At 50.1% G+C, this 11,673-nt stretch overlaps 2 protein-coding genes across 6 annotated transcripts; one reads left to right on the top strand and one right to left on the bottom strand.

Annotated features, from left to right (window-relative positions):
- Positions 1–641: 641 nt before the first annotated feature.
- On the bottom strand, positions 642–6,242 carry map6a (microtubule-associated protein 6a). Of its 3 annotated transcripts, XM_029848561.1 has the most exons (5): positions 5,203–6,242; positions 4,349–4,550; positions 4,027–4,226; positions 2,294–2,404; positions 642–1,063 (listed from the first exon to the last, which is right to left on the bottom strand). In XM_029848561.1, the coding sequence occupies exons 1-5, from the start codon at positions 5,877–5,879 to the stop codon at positions 931–933; spliced, it is 1,323 nt and encodes a 440-aa protein (XP_029704421.1). In that variant the 5' UTR covers positions 5,880–6,242; the 3' UTR covers positions 642–930. The 3 variants fall into 3 exon arrangements, with proteins under 3 accessions (XP_029704421.1, XP_029704422.1, XP_029704423.1); XM_029848562.1 differs by lacking the exon at positions 2,294–2,404; XM_029848563.1 differs by lacking the exon at positions 642–1,063 and having other exon boundaries at positions 2,294–2,805.
- Positions 6,243–6,883: 641 nt separating this feature from the next.
- On the top strand, positions 6,884–10,915 carry mogat2 (monoacylglycerol O-acyltransferase 2). 3 transcript variants are annotated; one of them, XM_029848569.1, is made up of 7 exons: positions 6,963–7,081; positions 7,158–7,223; positions 7,946–8,124; positions 9,138–9,342; positions 9,436–9,610; positions 10,141–10,340; positions 10,418–10,915. In XM_029848569.1, exons 3-7 carry the CDS (start codon positions 8,101–8,103, stop codon positions 10,570–10,572), a joined length of 759 nt encoding a protein of 252 aa, XP_029704429.1. In that variant the 5' UTR covers positions 6,963–7,081; positions 7,158–7,223; positions 7,946–8,100; the 3' UTR covers positions 10,573–10,915. The 3 variants fall into 3 exon arrangements, with proteins under 3 accessions (XP_029704428.1, XP_029704429.1, XP_003970757.2); XM_029848568.1 differs by lacking the exon at positions 7,158–7,223 and having other exon boundaries at positions 6,884–7,081; positions 8,004–8,124; XM_003970708.3 differs by having other exon boundaries at positions 6,966–7,223.
- Positions 10,916–11,673: the final 758 nt, after the last annotated feature.

Genomic DNA, 11,673 nt, shown 5'->3' with positions numbered 1-11,673 from the left:
TAACACCTGGTTTAGGTCAAAAACACACAGAATATCACTGGTATAAATCAAGATGCACCTCTGTCCTTTGTGTGTGTGTGTGTGTGTGTGTGTGTGTGTGTGTGCACGTGCGTGTGCACGTGCGTGTGTTTATCTTCGGGTAAAGGTTTGGGTTATGGAGTCAGTTGGTAGCAAATGCCCCACCTCCAAATTAACCCATTCAGTCCTGCCACTGGAACCCTAGCAACCTGTCTCCATGGCAACACCACAGCCACAAAGAGACTGATGGGAAGAAGAACAAGAGTGCAGAGAGGAAGGAGGGATGTCTCATGATAATTCACACATCCATACACACTGGTGGAATATACTACAGACTTCTCCCTACAAAAGTGCAGTTCTAGACAGGGAAATTATGGTCTGTTAAACTGAGATTGAAGAGAACTACGTTATAACAAAACTTAAGCCTTGAGATTCTTCGGATGGAACAAAAAACAAAAGGCCGTTTTATTGATAGGGACACTTTGGAATTCCAAAATAATGGTTTCCTTTTCCTCGTGTTCCTTCGCGTGACGCCTCACCCTAAAGAAATGTAAAGATGCGTATCATTCCTGCACAGCACACACTGCATGCACTCTATTAAATGCATTAGCAGACTAATACAATATGATTTAATGTGCTTGTTTATTTACAGGAAGACCATTTACATACAGTACAGATATAATTGTACATGTGCTGTTGTGTTAGAAGCATCTTTTCAATAATATTGACATGTTGTTATAAATGTAATTGCATTTAACCTGCAATGAAACATGTAGCACCTTTGTGTCAAGATCCGAGTCAAAGGTTTTCATCCGTGTCCCGAAGGTTTGGACCCCCTCTTCAGTCCCACCATGGCTTTTCAGCTACCAGCTATTTACTGGAACTGGAGCTGCTTCTGCAGATCTACTCAGTTCAGCTCTTATCTAGAACAAAGCGTACGACCCCGCCACTCCTGCGAGGTCTCTCTACTGGTGGCTGTGGTTCTCCTCCATCAGCACCCTGGGAATAATGATGACCGGGTCGGAGAGGCTCATCTTCAGCATCTCTGGGGGACAGGACAGCACAGGGTGAAGACACAAAAGAGAAGGAAGCAGACAGAGACAGGTGAGACAATTCAAGGATCAGAGACCAACCAACGAATGGATGGACCCCCCCCCCTTCCCTCCTGGGGCCACTAATTTCAGAGGGCCCTTTCAGACATGCAGAAACAGGCAGCATGCGCTTCAGGGTCATTCATCTGTTGTCCACACTCCCTCCATGCCTCCCCTCATCTCACACACACCAACACTCCAGGTGAGCAGAGAAGAGGCAGCATGCTTCTGAAGACAACCAACCAACCAATCGACCGACCAACCAATCAACCAACCAACCAACCAACCACCCACCCAACCAACAACCAACCAGCCAACCACCCAACCACCCAACCAACCAACCAACCAACCAACCAACCAACCAACCACCCACCCAACCAACAACCAACCAGCCAAACACCCACCCAACCAACAACCAACCAGCCAACCACCCACCCAACCAACAACCAACCAGCCAACCACCCAACCAACCAACCAAACACCCAGCCAACCAGCCAACCACCCACCCAACCAAACACCCAACCAGCCAACCAATCAACCAACCACCCACCCACCCACCCAACCAACAACCACCCAGCTAACCAACCAACCAACCAACCAACCAACCAATCAACCAGCCAACCACCCACCCAACCAAACACACAACCAGCCAACCACCCACCCAGCCAACCAACCACCCACCCAACCAATCAACCAACCAATCAACCAACCACCCACCCACCCAACCAACAACCAACCAGCCAACCACCCAACCAACCACCCACCCACCCAACCAACCAACCAACCAACCAACCAACCAACCAGCCAACCAACCAACCAACCAACCAGCCAACCAGCCAACCAACCAATCAATGGTTTTGAACATTCAGGTAGTGTGAACACGTCTTCTTCTTCCCTAGATAAACGTGCAGCTTGATTTTTTTAACAAGCTTTGCAGATGTTGGAAGCAGCTGGTTGAGAGAAAAGAAAGAGGCAAAAAGCAAATGAGGATGAGGAGGTGACACCCGTGGACACGTGTGGTCCACTGTTAGTCCACTGTCCATATGGAAGAGAAAGACAGAGGACGTGATGCGGCGCCAAAACAACCACAAACATTGCTGCAACAGAAGGAGGTCGAGGTCGTGTGTATGAACTGAATGAGCGGCGCTGGTGGCCTGTGGAGCGTAGCCATGGTGACAGGTTACCTGGGATCGGCCCGTGCACACCCCCACATGTGCTGCTTTAGAGTCTGCACCCAGCCAATGTCTCGGATTGGCTGGAAGAGCTGAATGTAGTGGTGCTGTTTTAGCACGGTCCTTCAAATGAATCAGAACGTTACTCATTAGCACACAATGAACTGGAGACAGCATCATCTCTAGCAGAGCCACTTCTAAACCAGCAGTCTAAGCAGCAGAACCAGGACTAGCGCGCGGCCACCATTGGGCCCTAAAGCCTTGGATGCATCTGCTCTGCTAAATCGTGTCGAAATCCTTTGATGTGCATGTTGCTCCGACAAACAATGAGGACAAAAAAAGATGTTTATGGAGCCACGTTCTAGCAGGGGCCCCGACTCGCCTGCAGAGCTCCTCAGAGCTCCTGCTAGAATGTGACCGTAGTCTGGAGGAAGCAATCAAAGGAGAGCAAACTTCTCTTCCATGTGGATTTTTGTTGTGCGTTCCAGAGACCGTGACAAGAAAGATGCGGGTAAATACGGAATCTGCCAAAAAAAAAGCAAGAAGACGCTGCTTTTTTTCTGCTTTTTACATTTATTTGCAATGTTTCATTAAATTAGAGCAGGCAAATATAAACACAAGCACATTACAGTCAGTGTATTTAATCTAGATTTAACTGCCTAACACCCCCAGACCCCAACCACCCCACCCCCACCCAATTCAGTGGAAAGAGTCACTTTATCAAAGGCTGCAAAATGCTAATGAGTCAGGCTGTCGTGCCTCATCTGCATGGAAACGAGTGGAACTGAGCACAGGAAGTGATGTGAGGTGAGGAGGTGGGGTGGGGGGGGCAATTACTGGTGGACCAAGGGAAAAACAGACCTAATCTATAATGTACCTATAGAATATTCATATCTATTGTGAGTAGCTCCGCGGGACACCGTCAGGCATGTTTGCATTATTTAGCAAATGTTTTCTTGGGCAGGTTCCGCCTGGATGGTGAAACAAACGTGGTCTGAAAATGGATTTCGGAGGAGAACTCGAGGCTTCATCCAGGTCAAATATGTGGGCCGCCAGTCTGGTAACCCAGTGGCTGGCTGGCTCATCCAACTGGTTAGGTTTACCCGCGTGACCCGGTCTGGTCAGTGGGCACCTGCTCTCTACGTGACAGCATTAGACGCGTAATCACCACCAATATCAACATCAAACAGGAGAACAACTCTTCAAAGTGACCATAAAAGCCATCCAATAAATGGCTGGGATGTGGGCCTGCACAGGCCCAGGACCTGCGGGTTCTTCCCCAAGCACGGACCCATCAGCAGAACTGGACTCAGCATGAAGCAAGTCTGCCATTTAGCTTCTGAGCTGCTGGTGTCCATGTAGGAGGAGAAGAAACTTTCCGAAATGTCAACTTATATTTTAAGATATGAAACAAAGCGTTTGAAAACAGAACAAAAGATTTGACTGGCTCAAAGTAAAGAAAAGCTCTTTAGATTTACAACAGCCAGCCAGTGACAGCAGTTGCTATGGCAACCTGGGGGGGGGCATCAAATGCAAAGAGGCTGTCGACCACTTGGCTGTGGCGTTGTAATATAGCGTTAGCGGCTTCTTCTCATGGGTCCACCATGGGTGAAGGAGAGGACGAAGGAATGAAGACGAGGGGAGGGAATCACAGGTGACGACACAGATGAAGCTCATTTTGCAGCCTCTGCTTTGCTCCCCCAAAGATAAGAAATGAAAGGAAAAGTAGTGCTTAATGCGTTTACTCTTTTGCCTCAGCCAGTTTGTTGTTGATCTCTTTACTTTTCTCCTTGCTCCCCACCGGCTGCTTCTCCACGGCCATCTTCCTGGAGCCCCTCTGTGCTACCCCCTGCTTATCTTTGGCTCTCTTCACAGGCGTGCCCTGGCCTGATGCCGCCGCCCCGCTCTGTTTGGGTTTAGAACGAGGGAGGCTATACCTGTCCATCTGAGGAGGGCAGACAGTGGACATGATTGGCCTCAGCTCAGGTGCTTCACTCGGGGTCACAACGATGAGAGGAACATGGAAGCAGGAGCACGAGTGGGGATTCAAATCTGGATGAATCTGACCTGTTTGGAAGGGTCCGTGTACAAACTGCGTACCCGCCGCCGGTCCAGCGCCTTGTTGTCAGCAGGCGGGGCTGGGGCCTGGGCCTTGAAGGTGGCGCTGTAGCTGGTCTCTAGTCGGGTCTTCTCATCTGGAGGCAGGTACTGGGACTTAGCCCGTATCATTCTGGTTGGCTTCACATCAGCGTAAGCCTTGTACTCAGCCCTGTGGGAAGATCAGTTATTACGTCAGGTCACGTGCACGGAGCGCGTTCATTCATCGCCATAGCGACGGTAAACTCAGCAGAGTGAGGTCGCTCTTCGGGAGCACCGAGACGCGCTTTGTTAGGCTACCTGGGTTTGATTTGAAATGCATTCTGGGTAATGGTGTCAGCGAGCTGACAATGCTGCCCAACGATTCCAAGAATCCCGTCATTGACCCTTCCTGTGACGGCTCCGTTATTTCATTAGCAATCACAATCGGGCTCTCCGGGACTCTGCGGCAGTGACTCTATGTCTTCAGTAAGAGTTCTCACTCTTTCTGACCCTGACCCTGACCCTGAACCAGAAGACACAACCGTGACCTCGAGGTCCCGACCCTCTCTGTGTGGTGGGCGGGGCCAGCTGCTGCGTCCGTCAGCGCTGTAGTAGAGTTTAGGTCCAGCCAGTGTGGGAGGAGCTACAGGTAGCAGTAACATGTAGGCCCACGTGCACCCCAACAGGACCGGCGCTACTGTAACCTCATGTACGTCAGCAGAGTGCACGTGCATGGTTCTTATGAAGCTGTGGGGGAACGCGCCCACCTGTGACCTGCCTGTGACCTTCATAGTGGACCTCGTATGTGTAGCTACAGAGGGGTGTAAGCTCGAGCGAGTCACCTGTACGAGCTGCTGCCGGCGATCTCCTTGATCTGCCTGTTGACGGCATCTGTCGACCTCCGTCCTCGACCCTCTCCTTCGACCCGGAGCACCACCTTCTTCAGCTCGGCTTCTTTTCTGGAGGCCTTGCTGCGGCCGTGTCCCTGGAGAAGGTCTTTCTCTTGGACCCTGTCTGCCACCGCGCTCTTCTCCGCCTCACCGTCGGCGGCCGCCTGCTGCCGGGGCCTGTCCGGGACCCGGTTATCCACGCGGGGCGCCTTCTGTATCCAGGGGTGGTCGCACCTCTTGGGGATGGGCCAGGGCTTGAAATCCTTCTGGTACTGGGTTTCACTGTAAAACGGCGTCTCCGGTTCGTGATACTCGTTCTTGGGTTTGCAGCTCGGTTCGGGCCGCACGTTCCAGCGCTTGAAGTCCTCGCGCATCACCGAGTTGCACACGCGCTCTTCGGAGACGCATCGTCGCGGCGCGTGTGCCGCTGTCCGGGTGCGGGACTGTGCGCGGGGCGGCTGCGTTTCTATGGCGACCCGTGCCTGAGCAGACGGCTGCAGCTGGATGTGCTGCATCTCGGAAACATCCGTGTACTTGGTGAAGACCAGCGGCACCGCGATGTCCGCCTTGTCCAGCTGGTTCCAGAAGCGGGCCATGCAGCACGCCCGGCTGATGCAGGGCCAGGCCATGGCGAGGGCCCCGAATACCAGGCTCCTCTCCAACGGACGGACGGAAAACGCCTCCCCTCCGGGCTCTGCTAGGTGCTGAGAGGATGCAAGCAGGCTGTCCGAGGGTTCATCGAATAATCCTTCCGAATTTAGCTGGGATCCACGGATGCGGGTGCGTGTTTGGCGTCCTCCATCCGGTTATATCACATCACTGGACGGTAGCAAAGCTGCGAGGAAAAACAACCCCGCCCGCTGCTCAGCATCACAGCGGCACCAGCGGAGCCTCCTCGGAGAAAGAGGGTGAGTCAAGTTTCTGGGCCAACCGGGGAGGTTCCGGTTCAGCCGCCTGCGAATAAACCCGGATGCGTCGCCTGCTCGCCTGTGGGAGGTGCGGGCTGCTACGCCCCGCAGCTCACGCGCATTTGATAGTCGAAAATCCGCTTGTATTTTTAAATGTTTTCTGTCAGGTGACCTTGAGAGCCTCGGAAGGCGCCTGTCATGAATCCGTTTTGCAGCTGCACATCCGATGGGGAGAGATCTTTTAACATAGCTACCAAGTGTCTGCTGGTGTTTGTGGCCACCTGTGTTGATAGGGAGTGATAAAATAAAATAAAGTAGAATAAATCAACGCTAAAAACGCGCTTTAGGCCGTTCAACTGGGCTTTTATTTTGAAATCTAAACAACTATTTCCGGTGTGATGTTGCTACTCCCGTCACGGAAGGACGCGTAAATGGATGCAGGCTCCGTGAAAAACAGGAAGGGTCGTGTTGTAATTCTGGATTTTTATTCCGGTGGTGTAAAAAGGCACAACGAAGCCGAATGTAAACTGAATCCAAGTAAATATGCAGACAAATGTCACTGCGGTTCGAAAATAACCTTGATTTCTAACCTTGACACTGTCATGATTCCAGGAACATAATGGGGTTTTTAAAAAAAATGATTTTTAAAAACTAAAAGTGCACAATCATTGCCAGCCTCACACTAATTATCTGTAATTATCTGTAATCTCAAACCAAACTAATATTGGTGCTGCCACGAGGACCTAAACATTACACATTAATGCTGCTTTTACCTGCTGTGACTGCTCTTTAACTGTGCTCTAAAAGTCAGAAGAAACTCATGGATTGACCAATCAGACCTCCTGCTGAGTGTGTGAGATAAGGCCGAGGTGGATGATGGGTGAGACCGGCAGACTTTGGACCCGCTTCGCTCTTTCTTCTTGGTTAGCGACTGTAGCACAATTGTTTGTCTCTGTCCTCTTGTGTGAAATATGACAATCCATTTTGCCCCACTGGAAGTGCCTGTGCACAGGCGACTGCAGACAGCAGCAGTGGTGCAGTGGGTCTTCTCCTTCCTCGGCCTCGGTGAGTACGCCTCCAATCTAAACCGGTCCCCGGGATCATGGTGGCTATGGTGGGATGTGGGGGGTGTCTTTACATCAGGCCAAATTAATTGTGCTTGCACAGGTTGTTAGAAACCTTTCATAGAGCACAGGTATATTCTCTATCACAGAAATGTTGACACCTGCAGAAGGGGCGCGATGCGTGTGATGGCCAGCAGAGGGCGCATCAAACCACAGATTCGGTTTATTGTCGCTTGAGGCAACTATTTTATGACCTGAGGAAAAAATATTTTCAGATCAATGTCCAGCAGTCGAATGATTAAGGGTAAATAAAATAAAATAAAATAAAGTTGTGGGTCGATTCTTTCAGCTGAGGGTGTTTCCTGGCTTTCCAGGACGTCCAGCAAAATCCAGAAAATCATGCATTTAAGAAAAATAAATGAAAAAATATGAAACTGCTGCTTTATTTCGTCTGTATAAGAAGGAAGCAGTCAACCCACAAGGATCCAGCGTTTTATTTTGCATATTTAATTAAGCAGCCAAGAACACAAAGAGCAGCAGCAGCAAAAGAAGCTTATTACATCATAGTGACCTTCGTGATTCCAAAAACCTCACAATTATATCAGTAAAACCACAGAACACTGCTGCAGGCCCACGCTGATCCAGTAGAATTCCCTTCCTCTAGCTATTGATTAAAGGTGCACATCTGCTGCTTTTATCGGCGACTCTTCTTTCTCTCCTCAGCACCCACCTGCATCTTTTTGTTCTTTTACCTGTTGTTCACTCGCTTCTGGCTGCTCAGCGTGCTCTACGCCGTCTGGTGGTTCTTCGACTATGACACTCCCTCTCGCGGAGGCCGCAGGGTGCCCTACCTGTGTGGCCTCCGGGTCTGGGAACACATGAGGGATTACTTCCCCATCAAGGTAAGAGGCAGCCTTCAGCCAGGCCCTCCACATCAGCCACGTTCTCCTCCTGGACTGTGCGTGAGCAGCAATAAACTCCCCCTTAATTTAGATAATTAGGGCCTTGCTGTTCAAAGAAAGGCATATATCTAGTCATGAATGTTCTGTTTTGTTTTTTGATGTTTGCATTAGTTGGAACTTTTGTGTGTGGAGATGTTGAAATGTCTCCATGTGATGTTAATCTAAAGACGGTGTCTCTTGTCTGGTGGCTTTAATCTAATCACTGATCTGCATTCATAATGACCCTTGTCTTTGGAACGTAGCTGAACCCTGCCCGCTGGCATTGGCTCAGTGCAGAGCACCCCCCCCCCCCCCCCCCCCCACGACCACAGCAACGGCTTATTCCTCTGCTGCTGGAAGGGATCCTTCAGTCCTCTGAGCTGTTTTTGCTGTGCAGACACCCTTCTATGCTAAGCTAAGCTAACTTTGCCAAAATCCTCAATCAGTCATCCATCGTTTAAAAAGTACACACACTGCGTACATAGTGTAATATTCAATTTATAGCTGTAAATCTGTAAAATAAATTGAAATTCCGAATTTTTTAGTGGCTTCATGTGACTGCCGGCCCGATGGCGCAGGCTGTCTGTTATTTCCAGCCTCCACAACAAATCCAGTCTTTTCCCGGTTTGCCTCATATTCTGATATTAGGTGCAACTATTTCTGTTAGCATCTGACTGTATGCTCCATTAGTGCTGAAACAAAGCCTCAGTGTGAGAGCAAAGAGGACCAGTGTCTCCAGTCTGATTCATTTCCCACCATCTCTAATCACAGCATCGTCCTTTCAGCCTAAAACTGCAGCTGCTTCACAGAGGAGGATGATGGTGACCCTTTAAGGGTGTTCACTAGTGGCTCACTACTGTATCCATCCATCCATCCATCCATCCATCCAATTATGATATTGTGATTGCTACGATATATGCTATATGCTATGCTATATGGTATATATGGTGCTCTTCTTCCTTCTCCCGGTCCAGCTGGTGAAGACTGCTGACCTGGACCCCAGGAACAACTACATCGTTGGATTCCACCCCCATGGAGTGCTGGTGGCCGGAGCCTTCACGAACTTCTGCACTTACGCCACCGGCTTCAGGCAGCTGTTTCCTGGCCTCACCAGCTACCTGCTCATGTTGCCTCTTTGGTTTCGGGCCCCGTTTTTCAGAGACTACATCATGTGCGCAGGTGTGGAAGAGAAACCTCTGCATTCAGAGGCTCTTCACATGATCCCCTCCCTAAATTCTAACCAGTGAACCCAATAATGCTGTAACCCTGCAGGCCTGATTCCTTCAGACAAACAGAGTGCCAGCTATCCGCTCTTCAAACGTGAGGGTGGTAATGCTATTGTGATAGCAGTCGGCGGTGCCCCAGAGGCTCTTGACGCACATCCTGGGAGCTACGATGTAATGCTAGCCAGAAAGAAAGGCTTCATTAAGATGGCCATGGAGCACGGGTAAGAGGAACATCTCTCTATTCTACCTGTGTCTGCTAGTGCGCTGTATTTAAAAACAAGGCTGCCTGAACGTGGCATCGTGGGACAGAGAAATGACGAACGTCCCTGAGCTAGCATGTCCGTAACCGGCCAAGACCAGAGCAGGGAGACATCATCGGCCTCCAGGTGGACAGACCATGAGGAGGGAGATCTGAACATGCATTCTGGGCACACTAGAGGTCCAGAAATCTAAAAAGGGCTGGAGACTCTTGACCCCTGGAGGGACAAGAGTGTCTGGCAAGAAGTGTTGGTGATTGTCTTTGGGGTCAGGAAGGTAAGGTGGTGACATAGGGCCTGGCAGGGTGACAGGAAGGAGTCCCAGAACCACAGTGGGCACCAAACTTCAGCCTCCACACACTCACGAGAGATCGAGCAGCCCAAGAACCACGAGGGGGGGCCAAGAACCCTGTCCTCACTAACCAAGACTAGCTTAACATATCTCACACACGCCAATCATCAGCACACCTTAAAGCCACTAAAACTGTCTGCAGAGCTCATCTGGTTCCAGCCTTCTCTTTTGGGGAGAACGAAGTGTTTGACCAAGTGGGAAACCCCAGAGGAACGTGGCTGCGCTGGACGCAGGAGAAGCTGCAGAGCATCATGGGCATCTCCCTGCCCCTCTTCCACGCCCGCGGCATCTTCCAGTACTCCTTTGGCCTGATGCCCCACCGAAAACCCATCCACACCGTGGGCAAGTGAAGGCTTCCCTGGCACCCCTGGGGCTGATTTACCCACGGAGCCTCACGTCCTTCTGTCTCCTCTCTGCAGTCGGACGTCCGATTCGGGTGGAGAAGAAGGAGAAGCCGTCAGCGGAGGACCTGGACGCGCTGCACCAGCTGTACATGGACGAGCTCAGCCAGCTGTTTGAGGAGCACAAAGGCAACTATGGGGTGGACGCGGACACACACCTGAATTTTGTCTGAAGCGGAGCAAAGAAGAATGTCTATTTACTCTGGATGGAACATTGTGACTGGCTGGTCCAGACGGGCCTTAGTCACAGGTGGTCTGTTAATTACAGGTTAATTACAGTCCTATAAATCACAGTTATACATTCTGACAGGAGGAAATGAGGTCATCTGAATGAGTATGGCTGTTTATGAGAGAATAAACTCTATAGTGCACAATTCTATATCTGGACATCAGGTTTCCTCCGTTTTAATTCTGTTGACCACATCTGGAGTTGACCTTTTAAAGGCTTTAAACATGTTTAGCTAGATTACCCACCAATGATCCTTATACACCGTGTGAATAAACTGAAAAACAGTATTTCAGTTCATTTCTATTTATGTTCCCTCTAATCAAAGAGGATTTTAGTTTTGGTTTCTTTGTTGCTTTTCCAGAAAAGAGGTTTAAATGAGCATCATTCGGGAAAATGATTCGATGTTTGATGGGCTGAAACCAGCAAAAAGGAAAATTCAGAAGCTCAAAAAGGTGTAAATGATATTTAGGGAAGTCGGAATCAAAGAGCTGCTCATACAGCCGATATTTGGTGCTAATGCTACTGGGATCAATGGTGGTTCTGGACATTTCTGCTGGTGTTGGACTCTCAGAATACATAAAGCTGTGCGTGCCAAGCTGAGTCAGCCTTTTTCTATTTCTATTTTTTTTGGGCTCGCTCCAAATGATAAGACGATCGATGTGCTTTTATCATACATGCGACGGCTGATGCTTCCAGATGTGAGCGCTGGTGCCGGTCCAAGGCTTTCACCACAGCTCAAAGTGCTGACGACAGGAACACTCGATTGAGAAATGTGGAGCGCCACCAGGTCACCCTGCAGCTGCCGCGGCGTCCTCGGGGAGCGTGGACACATCTGGCAATAATGCAGAAAAGCAGGCGACAAAAGCCTGAATGTGAGTGGAAACGAGTGAGGGCAGAGGTCATCGGGTCGGCCCGGCAACAACAACACCACCCACAGATTCTGGAGGAGATGGTCAAAGTACACGAGAGTCAAGACGGCACAAGTCCAGGGTCTTATCTTATCTGGAAAGAGAGAAAAACAAAACCCACGGGGAGTCTTTAAGTG

The sequence above is a fragment of the Takifugu rubripes genome, chromosome 15, assembly GCF_901000725.2.
Source record: "Takifugu rubripes chromosome 15, fTakRub1.2, whole genome shotgun sequence".
NCBI classification, from domain to species: Eukaryota; Metazoa; Chordata; class Actinopteri; order Tetraodontiformes; family Tetraodontidae; genus Takifugu; species Takifugu rubripes.
This window is presented reverse-complemented; position numbering and strand designations above follow the sequence as displayed.

Bases quoted from the DNA above. Each gene is read 5' to 3' on its own strand.
- map6a (XM_029848561.1), bottom strand. From the start codon at position 5,879: ATGGCCTGGCCCTGCATCAGCCGGGCGTGCTGCATGGCCCGCTTCTGG. The intron at 2,405-4,026 runs GTAAACGCATTA...ATTCATTTGAAG, and splicing joins AAACTGGCTGAGGCAAAAGA to GACCGTGCTAAAACAGCACC. The intron at 1,064-2,293 runs GTAACCTGTCAC...CCTGTCCCCCAG, and splicing joins TGTGCACGGGCCGATCCCAG to AGATGCTGAAGATGAGCCTC.
- mogat2 (XM_003970708.3), top strand. From the start codon at position 7,130: ATGACAATCCATTTTGCCCCACTGGAAGTGCCTGTGCACAGGCGACTG. The intron at 7,224-7,945 runs GTGAGTACGCCT...TTCTCTCCTCAG, and splicing joins CTTCTCCTTCCTCGGCCTCG to CACCCACCTGCATCTTTTTG. The intron at 9,343-9,435 runs GTGTGGAAGAGA...GTAACCCTGCAG, and splicing joins AGACTACATCATGTGCGCAG to GCCTGATTCCTTCAGACAAA.